The sequence below is a fragment of the Uloborus diversus genome, chromosome 9 (genome assembly GCF_026930045.1).
Source record: "Uloborus diversus isolate 005 chromosome 9, Udiv.v.3.1, whole genome shotgun sequence".
NCBI classification, from domain to species: Eukaryota; Metazoa; Arthropoda; class Arachnida; order Araneae; family Uloboridae; genus Uloborus; species Uloborus diversus.
The window spans coordinates 108147718-108165014 of NC_072739.1; the positions used below are offsets into that span (position 1 = coordinate 108147718).

At 31.2% G+C, this 17297-nt stretch overlaps 1 protein-coding gene across 2 annotated transcripts; it reads left to right on the forward strand.

The window, feature by feature from the left end:
• Window positions 1-1620: 1620 nt before the first annotated feature.
• On the forward strand, window positions 1621-17285 carry LOC129230606 (28S ribosomal protein S35, mitochondrial-like). Of its 2 annotated transcripts, XM_054865019.1 has the most exons (8): window positions 1621-1748; window positions 3605-3684; window positions 4315-4540; window positions 6767-6906; window positions 9375-9487; window positions 12291-12360; window positions 14592-14720; window positions 17064-17285. In XM_054865019.1, exons 1-8 carry the CDS (start codon window positions 1628-1630, stop codon window positions 17208-17210), a joined length of 1026 nt encoding a protein of 341 aa, XP_054720994.1. In that variant the 5' UTR covers window positions 1621-1627; the 3' UTR covers window positions 17211-17285. The 2 variants fall into 2 exon arrangements, with proteins under 2 accessions (XP_054720994.1, XP_054720995.1); XM_054865020.1 differs by lacking the exon at window positions 3605-3684 and having other exon boundaries at window positions 1623-1748.
• The last annotated feature ends 12 nt before the right edge of the window (window positions 17286-17297 follow it).

The following is a 17297-nucleotide window of genomic DNA, read 5'->3' on the forward strand; positions in this document are numbered from 1 at the left end:
AAGGAACATGAAAAACGATACATTAGTCAATTTTTGTCTAAGAAATGATCAGGAAAAATAAAAACCTTAACATTAAAACATAAGTTAAAATGGGTTTTAATATCAAGTCACATTCATTTAAAATAAAAATTTCCGCAGCATAAAGCATTTATAATACAAACCACAAGTTAAGATCTCTTCACATCACAAGTGTATGTTTTGTTTACTTCCACTCGTCGCCAAGCACGAAATTGATCGCGCCAAATCGAATACAGAGATCTATCGCTAAAAAAATTTAATTTACACAATTTAAACTTTTGCCTTGTCTTAAAGTGTTGTTTTTCAATAACGTTGTGATTGGAATCATCGATTTAACAGAAAAAATAACTATAAAAGACCCAAATAAAGTGTCAGGATGGAATTTTAGCACACCGGAACACATGTTCTTGATTTAATTACGTGATATTTAAAGAAATAGGAATGGACTCACTCAAGTAAAGCTACACACGTATAATTTGAACATTGTAGAACAGTAATATGAGCATTAAAATCCTGGACTCACCTTTAATTTTTCAGATTCTGGGTTTTTCCACAGCACTGTCATACGCTCCATGTTAATCCTACGGGAGAAGAAGAAACCTTGCCTCAGGCGGTCTTCGACCAATAGGAAAATGATACCGCGTTGTCGCAACTCTGAAAACTACGTTTTCATACAGGGACTCTAGTTTTCGCTAGAGAAGCAGCATCGCGAGGTGGCCGGTCGACGATGATACTGCAAAGGGTGCTGGCATGAAAATAAAATGATAGGACCTCAAAACAGTCAAATGAAAGCAATAAGCAATCGTGGTTGCTCAAAAAAAAAAAAAAAAACCCTCTTATTTTGAAAAAATATTCAGAAAACATGATTTTTTTGTACAAAATTATAAAATTTAGGCCTTTTGCGCCATACCTAAATATTTTTGATTTGAGTAAAAACTTTTTTGGTATATGTGGACCAGGAACGGACAACTTTTTATCTGCTTAAAATTTTGAATTTTGAAAAAAAAAAAAAAAAAAGATTTTTTTTTTTTGCTTTAACATTTACGCGAAAAATCGTAGTCGTTAACTCGGAGATAGTTAAAATGGACATGTTTGCCATCCATGCAGTTCTGGGTATGCAATATGCACGTGAGGCGGGCCAAGAGATTACTTATAATATTCATTTGGAGGGGGAGGGGAGTAAATGGAATTTTAGGGCGAAATTTGAGTGAATTTTTTTTCGCGATTGCACTACTTGCTTTACTATATAAAAAGGAGTAAAAATAATCATGTTTCATCTTTTCTCACTAGACCTACACTTGCAGAGCTGGATTTGCCTATAAGGTAAAAAAGCTGTAGCTTATATAGGAACCTTGCAACGGTTGGTTGATCACTGCTTCAATCAACTAATTAATGCTTTAACCGGTAGATCATAGAAAGTTGCGGTTAGTAACCGGTTAGTCACCAACAGAGTTCGTCAAACGCTAGGGACTCTATGTAAAACCACTTTTCAGGTGTAGCTCTCCTTTTAGCCACTGGTTAACCACTGTTAACTCGAACGTCTTTATAGTTCCATTCCTAACAAATTAACTGTGACTGTTCTCCGAAAATTTAACTGTAAACATCAAACATGGCCGTAAGAGCAGCGCAGCGGCGTATAAGTTTTAATAATCGCTTTTATAATAGATATTTCGTAAACAGCTTTGCGAAATTCTCGACGCAGCAAAAAGAAGGAAGTGATGAAGTTGTTGGTAAATATTTTTTGCCTGAATTGTTTTGATTCACCACGATCTCTAAGTTTTCGCAATTGTCATTGTATAAACATTTCGTTCTGGGAAAAAGTAAAAAATAAAAATCAAACATTTGTTGCGAGACTTTATATTAACAAATGCATTTTCTTTTTCTTCTAACATTTTTCACTTTCAGTCATAGCTGTTTGCACAATTCTTGTTTTGTAAAAGTGAAACACTGCATAACAAGTTGTTCAACAAGAAAAAATTGTGGTGGTTTATTTCTCGGTACGAAGCGTCGCCAAGAAACCGATAAATGACGACATATGTCATACATCGTTTTTAACGATGCATTTTTCAGCGCCAACGAGAAAAAATCAGATAAAAAAACTTGATCAAAGCACTTTAGAACACAATATATATAAAAACAACATAAAACCACAACAAAAAACATCACGAATATACGCTTCAAAAATACCAGAAACTAGAAAGGTTTTGTACACAAAGAACAATTACTAGAAAGTATTTAAAATGCTTAAATTGACAAATTACTATAACAGCTCACCAATGAAATATGTACCAATAGAAATAAAAGCTATTTTCCAACATGCATTTCATCAAACAAAAACTTTTCTCATATTCTGCTAAAAAAGAGCAAAGCGATTCAAATCGCGATGTTTAAAGCGGAAAACATCTCCAAAATCCATAACTATTTCAGCCAAAAAAGCGCTTAGTTACTCAAATTTCGATGTATGAAAAGTAGAAATGTCTCAACAAAACATCCTAAACATAAACAATACAAAAATACCATACATTTATTTGCTATACAGACATGCTCTCAACATACCTATTATATTTTACATAAAATAACACCTTTATATTTTTATAAAATGCTGAAGTCAACTTTTTTTTAGAAATTCAGTACCTGAAGGAGGCATGTTAATAGAATATGTCTAAATAATTCGTGGCATCAATAAGAATTAACTTTTAGAACAAAAGAACCGTACTATTTTTGTAAAATTTATTTACATACAGTAAAAATAAAGTTCAAAACTACATGAACCCCTCAAAGATTTGTAAAAAACAAAGAATTTCGGAAGTGAGAGTTTTTTTTTTTGAATTCAAAAATAAAGAACTTATCTTTTTATGGTATAAATCCTCACACTCAGTCCAAAACAAAACATCATATGACAATGGCACGTTACAGATACACACAACGTTGGAGTTAACTTTTAATTAACGTTCAAGTTTGAAGAAACTGGCATTTTCTATTGTTTTTACTTCAAAACACAACTACTGAATTTAAACTAACACAAAATAAGCTTTCCTGTAAGGTATATTGCACGAAACAACAGGCATCTCACCTGCGTGAAACCAAGTAAAAAACCCAAGTAAACAAGTTTGAACAAGATTGTCTTCGCGTTGCCAAACACAGGTTAGTTTCACCAGGAATGCCATGCTTAAAAAATTATCGCCTCATTGGCGAGAAAAATATTTCAATTTTGTGCAAAAAATTGGATGTCGCCAAATGGGGGGGGGGGGGGGGGGGGGGGGGGGTATATCACATCTGTACCAAAAACACTTTATTTAAAATTACTTATTATTTTCAGCTAATACCGGCGATACCAGTATTTTAGCTCGGCAAATACCAGTATTACGAAATTGCAAAAAACTCGGTATACTGGTATTGGAATCACACATCCATGTAAATTTTATAGAGGGTTTACAAATTATTCATTCATTATGCCTAGGTACTTGTAAATTGTAAATAGGAAATTTATTAGAAGTTAAACATTTCAAAAAATATATTTTTTAAATTGTAAATTTTTGTTTTCAAAGCAATACAGCTTTTTTATTGTCTTTCTTACTTTTATTAGATGATGAATTTCGAGTATTAGAATTATATCCTACGAAAAAGGATGTGAAGAGATCTGTTATACGTTTTCAAGATGCACAGGTATTATACATATATATATATATATTAATGGAAATGAAAATTAGCACCATTAAAAGCATAACACTCTCTCACCTTTGTTACTCAAAAGTGCTATATTTACAAATATTTTTATATTTTAAAATGTGACAATTTGAAATAATAATTAGAGTTTATTTTTAATTAATTTGTTCACTTACATTTGCTACAATTTGTCAAAAGTAAAATTTATTTTAAATTTAAAGATATATTTTACCAGTGGCAGACATAGCACCCCTGCAGTGCAAGGGCAGGGTGCAAGAGGTATGAGGGTGCACTCTGAAAAAATAACGTTATGTTAATATTTAAAGTTAAAAATCTTATAGAGGGACGCACTTAAAAATCTTGCTTGGGGTGCACTGAAGTCTATGTACGCTAATGTATTTTACATTTTAAAAATCTAGAAGTTTGTAAGAAGTGCTTATACTATGTTGCAATGAATGTAAACTCTGAAAATTGTTAAAAATAAAGAATTTGTTGTTGTACATTATAAGATTACCAGATGCATGCCAAAAGTTAGATATTTGACATTTTAGTATGATGTTAAGATAATATGTTTTCACAATTACAATTTAAAAGACATTGGTTTCTTCTTTTGTTTTCATTCTGAAATAGGTTGCACCCCCTCGAGAAACAAGAATGCCCATCGATCAAGATTGGCCTAGTGTTTGGCCTACTGCAAAAACATTTAGACCATCTGTAGTGCCTTTGCCTGTTTATCAAGGTTATGACCAGAAGAGAGCACCACCTGGAAAATATGCTAATGCTGAATTGATGAAAATACCAAATTTTCTTCACCTTACACCACCTGCCATAAAAAGACATTGTGCTGCTATAAAGAGTAAATGTTTCTTTATGTGATTTGAGTAATTGTGAATTTTATTGAATCCTGAAAACTTTTTTTTTTTTTGTCTTAGTCAGGGGTAAATCTCTTCCAAAGTTTTCAAAAAATTAGCTTTTCCAAAATTTCAGACAATGACAAAAGAAAAATGTTTTAATAAAAATAAATGCACTTTCTACCACCATATCCAGTGGTGGCATGTGCCTTGAAAAAGTGAGGAGGCAAGATCGTAGGTGCCCCCCCCCCCCCCCCCCCCAGTTTTTAAAAAAACAAAAAAGAAATTTAAAAAAAATTTTAATATTTAAACTTTCTTAAAATAATTATTTGAGTTAAATAACTAAAATGAAATTCATTTTAAACACAGGACAAGCTACAAAATACTTAAACTAATAAGTAAATCACGAAAGATATTACTATCACTTTTATGTCCCTGACTGCCGGCAGGGTGGTGCACTTTCACCCCCTGACTTTCAAAAATAAAATTAAATTAATCAGATAGGGAAAAGCTACAAAACACGTCATAAAAATTATTAATCTCACATTTATCTCCAATACGCTTTCCGGCGCTGCAGTACGTGTCCCTTGCAGAAACTGTAACGGGCTGCAAGGAACACACTTTCACCCCTTAGTTTTTCAAAATAAATAAATAAATTTTTAAAAGTATTATTTTTAAAGATCTTTTAATAACTAATTATTTTCAACGAGTAAAATTAATATTATTTTAAGCAATGCCAAATTACAAAAGTGCAAAAATAGTGTGATTAGAGAAATAATTAAAAATTATAAATTAATTAATTTTAACAAAGATGAAAATACATCTCAGTATTCGCATTAAAATAAATAAAATAAAAATAGATAAACTAAATTTTAAAAAAACTAAAAATAAAGTTAAAAAACTGGGAAAATTTTTTTTTAGCGATTTACATGCGGTTGTACCATTCTGCATATGAATCTGCCGGCGCCCATAGGCCAGATTCAGAATTTTTGTGCAGACAAAGAAAAAAAAAATGTTGAAATATTTTTATTTTCTTCGAATTATTGATAACTTGTCAGATTTTTTTCAACTACATGAGCAGAAATTTAAAACAAGTAATAATTTCTGTGTAACAATGGGACGACATTTTTTGAATTAAAAAAAAAAATTCTAACGATATATGCTCACACGTACAATCGTACGTGCTACACAACACACAACAGTGGCGTAACTAGAAAAATAAATTTACCGGGGAGAGGGGGGTCACAATAGGAAGAAAAAAATCTTATCAATTTGATTGATTTGATCTGCTCATTAAATCCCTCAATTTCGAAACTTTTAGTTTTAAAATCGCAATTTTAGACGGTCTTTGGTGATGTTAGGGGAAAGAATGGTACAGGGGACTCTGCAGAAATTTTTAGAAATTGAAGCCTTAAAACACGGTATAGGCCATATTTATTGACGTTAGAGTAAGACATGGAGCTCCGGGAATCTCGTGGATGTTTTTCTTTCTTGCAGTTAAAAAAACGCAATTGTGGACAAACTTTGGAGGTTTTTACAGGAAGGGGTTCTGGAGCTCTTCCCTGGATTTTTTTTTTTTTTCAAAATTGAAATCCTAAAACCGCCCTGAAGAAAAAAAATCTTCGTTTTATCTGCGGCGGCGTATAATACACTGCAGAAAAATGAAGTTTTGATTTAGCATACAATTTTAACAACAAAGTTAAAAGCGTGAAGAAGTAATAACTTTTAAAGTACATTCAAAACTAATACCAAAAAAAAAAAAGATTCCAAAATATAATCTCTTCTCTAAATTTTCATTACAGTATGCTAACTACTTGAAGACAAAGATTCAAGAAAAGAGCAAACGGTCTAATCTTGTGCAAATGAAGGCTTCTTCCTTTACTGTATGTTATTTATTTTACATAGCCTGAATAAGAACATTCAAACTGTGTAAAAAAACAACATATAGGCCGGGTAAGGGAAAAAAACCGCACACACACATTCACCCACACAGAAATTCACAGAATATTATACGCAGGAATATTCGGTACGATAATTCTTTTTTTTTAATTTCAAGCACGTACGCATGAAAATAAAAATTGTACATAAAAAGTTATAAATTATTGTGTGAAAAAAGTGCCCACAAGCCGCCACTGATCACACCTTAACTGAAAACATATGCCAAAGATATAAAACGCTAATACTATTTTCCACCATTGACAACCAAATTCTTTTCTCTTACTATTTTTCAGAATTTTGTACAGAGTGGCCAAAAGGCTTAGAAACTGAAGAAGATTATGATAAGCATTTTCCTGTTGAAATCATCACAAGTGATTATTGTCATTCTAGTCCAACTATTCGAGATGAACGTTCTCGTATAGTCACTCTCAAGGTATGTATGTGAACTTTAAAGACATTTTAATAATATGCAGGATATGATCAAATTCTATAACATGTGATCTAACTTCATAATAACATTTGACTACATTAAAACCTTTTTAAAAGCTCCTGATGAGGTTCGGTTTTGAACATCCAAAACTGATTTTGGACAAGACAGGTGGTTTTTACCATCTGAAAGTGTCTTAAACTGTCCGAAAGTATGCTAAGGCTAAAGGGGGTCTAATCTAATTAATTCATGTTGACTGCAATGCTTGTAAACAAAATAGACACATAATGAAACTAATCTCATCAGCAGTGTAGGTGCTAAAATGTTTATCGCTAATCATTCATGTGTTGTAGCATAATACAAAACAGTGCCTCCTTTTCAATCGGTATGTATATTAGGTGTGTCTGGTAACATTAGCAAAGAGACTATTTATCTGCAACGAATGTGTTAAAAAGTACAGTAATACAAAGCAAGCTTACTCCTGCAAAGCAAAATACCGACAGCATGGTTGTGATATCCAGAAACTGCAATTTTGTCCTTGTTATGGACTTATCAGTTTGGAATAGTCAAGCTGAGCTGAAGCAGGTCTTCTCTCATTGAAGCTGAGATTACCAAACTAGTATGTTGTGGCCATCACGAAACTTTCTTCTATATCTTTCTTGTGAATTCTGATCAATCCCTATGCTTGAAGAGAATGCAATATTCCCAGCAAAAAAAAAAAAAAAAAAACTGACGGCCGTCCGAATTCCTGAATTCCCACAAAAGCAAAGCAAAGAACGACTTGAAAGTTATTTTAAAAGCCTTGCTTGAATTAATTATATGTTTTATTTGTTAACAAACATAAAATGGCAACAGTTATTAATTTTAAATCATTGCGATAACATTTCCGATTATTTCCCAAAAATTAAAATCACGTGAAATAAGCAGACGACAGTATCACAATTTATCTTTCTTTTTGTTGCATTTATAAAGCTATTTTTATTTACACAAAAAAAAAAATCAGCCCCCCATGGAGCGATTGGCGCCAAAATTGAAACAACGCCTATTTACAAATAGATTCAGATTTATTCCAAATTTCTTCCAGAACGTAGCATTACTTCTTGAGATATGGCACTCACAATGAAAAAAAAGAACATTCGATTGCGCCACCCCCCCTTTTCAGCTTTTGACACCGAAATAAAATCAGCTCTTATACCCACTAAGGGCTACTTGCCGATAAATTTTTCTTTCATTCCGTTCATTATTTCTTGAGATACAGCAGTCACAATTGACGACAAAAAAACGTTCTATAGCTCAACCCCGGTTTGAGTTATTGACACCAAAATTGAATCAGCACCTGTTCCTGTTAATGGCAACATATGGACCAAATTTTGTTTGATTCTGCCAGTTACTTCCTGAGGAATAGCAAGCACGCGTAATTTAAAAAACGTCCCATTGCTCCACCCCCCTTGGAGGAATTCGCGCCAAAAACCAATGGGCACAAGTTCATACAGGGGCACATATGTGTACCAAATTTCGTTCGATTTCATGCGGTAGTTTTTGCTGTAGCGCGGCCACAAAAAACTGGTCACACACAGACGTGACACACACATACATACACACACACAGACAGACAGACATTTTCCAAAAACAGTCGAAATGGACTCAGCACACCTCAAAACGTTCGAATCCGTCAAAATTCGAAATTCGAAAATTTGCACGAATCCAGTACTTTCTTCTATGTATTAGATATAGAAGAAAGTAAAAACTGGTGGAAAAATTAATTTAGCACACCAGCAAGCGTCTGCAGAAATGAAGGTAAAAGCTTAAGTAATAGCAATAAGTTAGTGTGTTTAATTCATTTTAGCTGTCAGTTTGTTGATGATCTCAGCTACAATGATAATGATAGAACATCTTTCTCCAGCTGAGTTATTGACAATTCTAGACTGATGTGTCCATAATTAGGACAAAATTGCAGTCTCTAGATGTCAAAACTGACTATTGATATTTTGCATGTAGTTCTGCCTTCATTAGTCCTAGCTTAAGGGTGGTAACTTATTGATTGCTGATTAATGCCTACAATGCTGGTCATAAATTTGGCAACACACTAAATATCTCAAATACAAGTAGAGATGCAAACAGATAGGGGTTCTGTCTCATTTTTTGTTTACATTTTTTCACCATATTTGTTTATTTATTTACATTGATTTAGCTGTATATATGTATATTACGGGTGAAATGGTGCCAAAATGCCTTTCCAGTACTGCTTTTGTAGAAAAATAAATTCCTAGTTTACATAAAACTGGTAACAACTCAGGAGGATTAAATTATTTCTCATTGGCATTCCAGTACTGGGTAAATCATTATTTACCCTATATATGTGCATGTGTGCGGTTTATTTTATTGTCTCAGATGAAAGGAAAATTTAAAATCTACTTGGAACTTATAATACTGTGTATATTATATTCCTGTATAGAACCTCCTCTTTTTTACAGGTGAAAATGAAGAGCTTAAAACTAGATTACCATGGTCGTGACAAGTTGTTACGTTTAATTGGAAATGACAGATATCATAAAGGAAGTGATATCATCACCATCATTTCAGACAGGTATATCATTATATTCTTGCCTTTTTAAGATACTAACATTTTTACTTTTTCTTTTCAGGTCATTAGACTTATACTTTAGCATTCAAGAAACCAGGGCCATACACAAGGGGGGGGGGTCTTAGGGTTCACCCCCCTGGAAAGTTTGGTTTGACATTTAAATGTTCGTTCATATTTAAAAATTTCCAAAACTCAAATGTCTTTCATATGTATATTAATTGCATAAAATGCTTTCATAATATATAACCCAATGACTTGAACATTAGCACAAATAGCGCAAAACTCCGCACGAAAGTTTTAAAACCCTCCCCCAAAATGATTTTCTGGTTACGGCCCTGCAACAAACTTTATATTATTTCACTTTGATTTTAAGAACTTACATGAGTGAAAAAATGCATGCCTCACTGGCTGAAACCGAATAGTTTTCACTTATCATTTTGTCATTGCAGATGTATGACTTGTCCAAGGGTGCTCATATATGGGGCAAGGGGGCTCAAGCCCCCCCCCCCCCCCTTTGAAATTAGAACTTCCTTGCTTTTACTACTTTTTTCTTTGCAAAAATGTGAAAACATTTCTTCTCCAGCCATTAATGAATAAGTTATTAAAAACATGAAATTTATTTAACTCTAATCTGCTTTAAAATCAGTTTCCATGCGGAAAATATCCTGTTAAACCATGGGGAAAATATCTGAGCCCACTCTTACAATTTTGCATATGGGCGCCCTTGAACTTGTCCCATTTTTTTTTTTTTTTTAAAGGAGATTCAGTATTGGAAATGTGTTGGAGCAAGAATTAAATAATGTTAATGTAACCCTCTGAAGTAGGGGAATGTAGGCTAAAGTGAAATAGCAGAACAAAGTGAAATGGTAAAATATTTTCAATTTGCAGTGCCACCTATCTAACAATATTTTAACCACATTCCTATGATTTCTAGTCAAACAATAAGCTGTTCTAAAGATCAAGGTATATAACTATACAAGTCATTTTCAAAATTTGCGACCCATAGTGTAACGACCCCAGTAATTGGCACTTTAAGAGTTTGTCCTTAAACTTACCTCTGCTTTCATTACTTGGAAAAAAAAAAATTCACTTGCAAATATTTTTGTATCAAAGAATGCACATCTGTGCATCTATTTAGTGCACTAAAATCAAAAATATTTGAATTGATATTTTTATAAAACTAGATGTATATAAAGTTACCAAAATCACCAGTAATTGGCACCTTATACCCTAGTGTATGACACATTGTAATCTAGTAATTGGCACATGTTAATAGAACTGGAAAATAACTTAATTTTTCACTTTAAGTTTTATCATCATAAGAAACATAATTAATGTTAATTAAAAGTAGGTAACTTTACATAAATTAAGGTTAAATCACACATTTTGGCATTTAAGAAGTATTTTAGAGAAATAAAAATAAATTTGGTGTGTTGCATGGAAAAATTATATGGAGATTATTGCTGTTTCATTAGTCGGTATGCAGTTTCGATATTACGAATTATAGCTGTTTCCACAGAAAAAGGAACACTGACAGAATGATTCTAAGGGACCATAAAAAATGAACCGATCCTCTTCAGTCGCAATATCTGACTGATGGCCAAACATTTTTTTTTCCCTCTCTTAAAAATGTAACAGTGTATTCTAAAGGATTCAAATCAGTAGTAGAACTTATGTAAATATAGTTGCTGCAAAAGTATCGGAAATCAAACTAGTGCCAATTACTGGAGACTAGCAAAACTGAAGCGCCACTAAATGGCATACATCATTATTTCAGAAATCCAAAAACGTGAAAAAATATATTTCTACATACTCTAAGTAACACTTTTCAACTGAACAAAACTTTTGACAACAAAAATTTAAAATATATTTTAAGTCTGATTTTAATGAACTAATGTGCATGCTTCTTTTAAGCCAGAGAAGAAGCTCTTGCAACAAAAATGGCTGATTTGACACAAGCCACATTTGTTGCTCTTTCCTACGCACTGCTACCATTTACTAGCATGAATTAAAGAAAATTTTCATTCAGTTAGTATGTAGCCTTCTACTTTCAAAAGATTGGATACGAATCTTATTTTAGGACATTTTTGTTGGATGTGCCAATTACTGGGGGTGTTACCCTATTGTAATATTTAATGATTTATAGTAAACAATTTTTATAATTATAAAATGATAAAGTTTTTGCACTCAAAACTTTATGTACTAATTCAAATCTACTTATTCAGCTAATATCTGTACTTCAAGTTCCACTTTGCCCTACATTCCTGTACCACTTTGTATATTTTTTGAGGTGCTCAGGACGCATTAACCCACCCTCTGGATACAACCTTTCAGATTCAAATGTATATCCTAACTATATCAGTGGTGCCTCCCCCCCCCCCCAAAAAAAAGAAAAATATGTCTCCAAATGACCTCCCTAAATTTTTCAATGCTGCAACCATGACCCCCCCCCCCCCCTCCTCAGGTGGGCACCCCTTGCTATATTATGCATTTTTATTTATTTCATGATGGTTATGCTTGCTTAATGATTGTTTGAAAAATAAAGATTTATATAAATATTTAACATTTTGAAATTAAAAATGCAGGTAACAAAAATTAAAGCACAAAAGTTAAAATGTACTCAAATGTCTATTTTTAGTGTTTTTATCTTTCACAATTAATATTTTTTAATTATATTTTTTCTAAGATTTTCATTAGATACAGTATACTTACATTTAGATTTTTAATTCCCCGCTCCCCCGTCATATATGGTAAACCTGGTTGATATTTTAACTCAAATATCTTACATGTTTTTTTTTCCCTGTAGGTGCCCACTTAGAAAACAGAATTATGATTACTCAATATACCTTCTCACTGCTCTGCATCATGAATCTTGGGTAAGAATTTAATTCTTAATAAATGGAAAAAAGGGGGAAGGGGAAAAAAGAAAAAAAAAAAGGATTACAGGGTGGCGACAGATCAGGGAAATCAGGGAGATCAGGGAAAAGTCAGGGAACTTTATTAATCAGGGAAAAGTCAGGGAAATATCAGGGAATTTTGAAAAAATAACAAAAAATCAGGGAAAATTTATTTTATGAAGAAAAAAAAAATTTTTTTTTTTTGCTTTACAAAATTAAGTACTCTAATTCACTACGCATTTTCCGCCAATTATCTGTTCAAAAAGAAAGTAAAATTAATGACGTGTGATTATACGCTGCCGCATTATTTGTGCATCTTTTTTCCTCAACGTCAAAGTATTGAATCTTACTTATTAACCACAGGATGGACTTCCTAAGATTGGTTCTGTGTCTGTTAGGTTTATTTTCCCTAGCTTGAAATTTCCTTTTACGCTTTCAATGCTACGTAAAATAAACAACCATACATGCAAAGAGGAAGCCTTCATTAATGCATTAGCTTCTTTGCCTTTATTCCATTGTCTTGAAGTAATTAGCGTATTGTAATCACGATCTCAAGAAGAAATCTTTCGTTTTTCAATTAATACTATAAAAGCTTAAAAGTTATCACTTCTTTGCATTTTCAATTTAATTGCTAAAATTGAACTTTGAATTAAAAAAACTTTGTTTTCTGCCATCATACTATTTGCTGTCACCGCAGAATATAAAGGTTTTCTTTTCTTCAGACTTAAGTGATTCTTTAATTCTATAACCAAGTTGTATTCTTTTATATGTTTTGAAATTAACTAATTGCTTTTTTTTCTTGCATTTCAAAGTTGTTTGTTACAAAAGCAATCTAAGATTTTTTTTTCGTTACATACTGAAATAATTTTAAATAGAGTTAACTTGTGTACTTAAGTAAATATTTTTTTTTTTTTTTTTGTTAAAATGCTGTATTTATTCATTAAAACCTATGTTCTTGATTAAAGAAAAGCTCCCTATGAATGGATGTCAAATGGTTTCATCTGTTTTGCATAAATATGTCAATTACTTATATAAGAATAACTACATCACTTCTATTGTTTTACTATTACTTGTGATTCTTACAACAATTATTATACTGTTTGAAAACTTAGTTCAAAATAATTTTAATTACTTTTTAGTTCTTAAATACACATATGTTTTTAAGAGTAATTTTAATAGTTTCTTAAAATTCTTATGCTAAGTGGTTTCTGGAAGTGAAGTAATTTTTTTTTTAAATTTTCTATAATCTTTCCATTTTAGAAAAATTTAATATACTGTTTTGTAGGTCCCCCCCCCAAAATTGACTTGATACTTTTTTTTAACCATTTTATTAAAAAAGTAACATCTTTTGAAAATATATCTTTAGTTCAACAACTTTACACAACTTAAAACGTTAAAAATACTGCATTTTATACAAATATACAATGAATTTCAAGTAGAGCAAAGAAAGAAAACCATTATCATTGGTAACGTAAATCAGGGAAATTTGGTGAACTTAATCAGGGAAATCAGGGAAAAGTCAGGGAACTTTTTTTCACAGTTCCTGTCGACACCCTGGATTAAATAACAATAAAAAAACTGATAGATAAATGTCTGCAGTTTTCAGAAAAAAAAAAGCATTTTTCGGCATAGTTTTTGAAATGGATTACTTTGCTTTCTGTTAAAATCACTTAAATAAAATCACAAACAAAAGCTAATTTCACACAAGCAATCAAGGATTGCTGCAAAACAGTAAACTGTGATATACCTTGTGATTGGTGAGGCCAAAAGAATTACTTAACAAACAGTTAGAATAAACGTTACATGCATGTTTTAAAAATAATAAATAAAGATATGCAGGGGAAAAGGTTTCAAATAAAAAATAATGACTAAGTCTGTAAATTTAACATTCTCATTTGGTGTTTGTATGTGGTTCATACTATATATAAAATATGCATTTGCAGTGTATTAAAAACCATTTTTTATTCAAACTATCGTCTTCCTAAAAAGTGTTACCTTAAAAGATTAGATGCATTTAATTATTGATTATTTATATAACTTTTTAAAATTTAGGTTTGAAAAAGAGATTTCATCAGGAACTTTCAATAGTATCATACTTTTCATTTTAACCTTCCTCAAATGCAACTAATAACAATTTTGAAATGAATTACAATAGTTTTTTTTTTTTTTAAATGTTCTATGTTTTTAAAAATCTATTCTGTTTTCTTCAGGTAACCGAACCATGGGAGCATGAAAAAACTGAAGCAGATATGGAAAAATTCTTTTTTGAAAATAGTAGAATACAAAAGCATATAACAGAAACTGTAATGAAAATAAAGTCAACTTCTAATGAAGAAAAAGTAAGAAAATTCACCATTTGAATTTGTCTATCAAGTACTACTATTGCGAGAAAAAATTAGAAAACATTATACATATCAAATAATTTTAAATTAATTATATTAATATACATTAATTAATTTACTACCAAGTACTGTATATGTTCTTCTGATTTTTTTTCTTAACGTTTCATTTTCCACTGCTTTAAAATGACATCTAAAGAATTTTCCAATAAAAAGTAAATTTAGCATAGTACCACTGTGTGTCTATTATATTTTACTCTTTTTCTTGTTTTAAGAGAGTTTAATGAAATATTAGAGCCTGTTTAAAATTTAATTACTTAAAAATAGCTTTCATGGAATTTATTTATTTAAAATTCATTGTTTTCAAAATTCTAAAAACGGTATGTGTACTAAGTTTGTTCTTTGAGATGCTTTCAACATCTAACCTAGTAGTAAATTAGTTTTTGTTCCTTTTAGTAAATCTAATGTAAAATAGATTTTGATTTATGTCTTAAACATGATTTATATTTTTAACATGTGATTCAATAACCCAAAGTTTAAAATACTTAAATGCATTTTATAATACAATCACAATGTGCACATGCATTTTATTAAAAATATGTTGTTAGCAAAGGTGTTTTTTTCTCTCTCTCCTTTTTCAATTTATCTCTACCAAAAGTTAGTTAAAATTCATCTATTTGTTGCAGTAATACTCTATCTATATGAGAAATTTTAAGATTGCATGATTGTTCATGATTTTCTTGTTTACTACAGCATGACCCAATTTTGGAATCCCAAAATCATGAAGACCCAAAAACCGGAACTTTTTTTACCTTGAATTTCTTTTTAGTCATTTTTTCCCAGTTTTAAAAATTCAAAATTGTTTATGTTCTGTAATTGCTTGTTGAAAACACAGTACTTTCAGTTCAACCTTTTTTTTTCTCTCTGAAGTATGCTATAGAAAACCGATTGACCAAAAGTAAAAAATTATTTTTAGTAAAAATATCATTTATTTATTGTTTTGTTCTCCACATTGCATAGTAATAAAATGCAAAATCTGCGGACTAGACGCGGCTGAAAATTGTCTCCGACTTTTGTTTTAGCATAAGGAACTATACTTTCATTCAGATTGACCAGAAAATAAAAGATTCAGCTCGAACATTAGCGGAACCAGGAAAAATGTGACAAATACCGTACACGAAGAGAGCTTTCCCTATTATTCGTTTCGCCGTCCGAAAAGGTCTTGGTCTTGAGCATTCCAGGTTTGAGGTCCCATACTGTACTAGTTTTTTAAAAAATAATATTTCAAATCAATTTACAAGCTGAACTTATGCTAAATTTAAATTTTAAGTATCATCATAAACTAACTTGGTGCAGAAAAATCTAAAAATAATAATACAACATTTGGCATAGTGTAATAATCAACTTCATTGACAGAGACCAATCCAGGAGTTTTTTCCCACTACCTATTTTTGTGAAAGTATGGCATCAACAATCTATTTTTGTGAATTTTTTTCCTTTTTTTTTATCAACATTTAAAGGAACATTCTAATTTTTGGAAAAGAAAATTAGAGCAACTAAAATTTTTAGTTAAAAAAGTGTAAAAGTCATCTAATTTTTTTTCTAACAGTTTTGTTTTCGGAGGAGGGAGGACACATTAAAAACCTAAAGGGTACGAAAAATGCCACCTAATAGGCTTTGTACAGTTCAGGATGTCAGAAAAACGGCCCCTCCCAAAACAGATGCTGAAAGATTGCGATAAAATTGCGTAAATGTACTTTGGCAATTTTTTTTTTAAATTCAATTCAACAGTTAGAGCAGTCCTACTCGATGACAGCAATACATGGAAGCTAACTAGACAGCAAGAAAAAGAGCTTGATGCCTTTCAAATAAGCCTGAAAAAAATATTAAACATATACTGGCCAAATAAAATAACAAATTCAGACCTGTACAAATAATAACTGCTGATTTTCAAAATAGGTTTTGTGAAGCTGCTGATTTTATTACTTAATTTTTGTGAAGTCACTGAAAAACAATAGTATAATCAGCCTGTATTGGGCCCTGATTCACTTCAAAGAAGAACCCATTAAGAAATTAATATTGCATTGTATTAGCAATTATATATTATTAACTTTCAACATTTTTGCCGTTTGAAAATAATAACCAGAGACAATTATTAATCACACCAAATTACTAAATTATTCACACATCCTATGTTATAAAATACCAACCATCAGTATTTTAGTAAAATATTAAATAAACATCTTTTAAATAAATTCAGTAGTATTTCAGTGGGTTTTTTATCACTTGAATTTATTAAAGGCTCTATATTTTCTTTCAACAGAAATATAATTTTAATTTCAGGCTTTGGCACCAATGGAGATTGAAAAATCTCAAGAAGTAATTGAATATGGAGATGCTGTAACAAAGCTTATAAATGAAGGAGAAGATGAAACCACTATTATGGATTATAAAAAATCTGTACTGAAAGCTTTAGGTTTACAAGCATAATTATACATACATTGATCAAGATTTGTTGTTCAATTACTACTTAGTGTCTGTTATTAAAAACATTATCTATTTGTGTTTATGTATTGA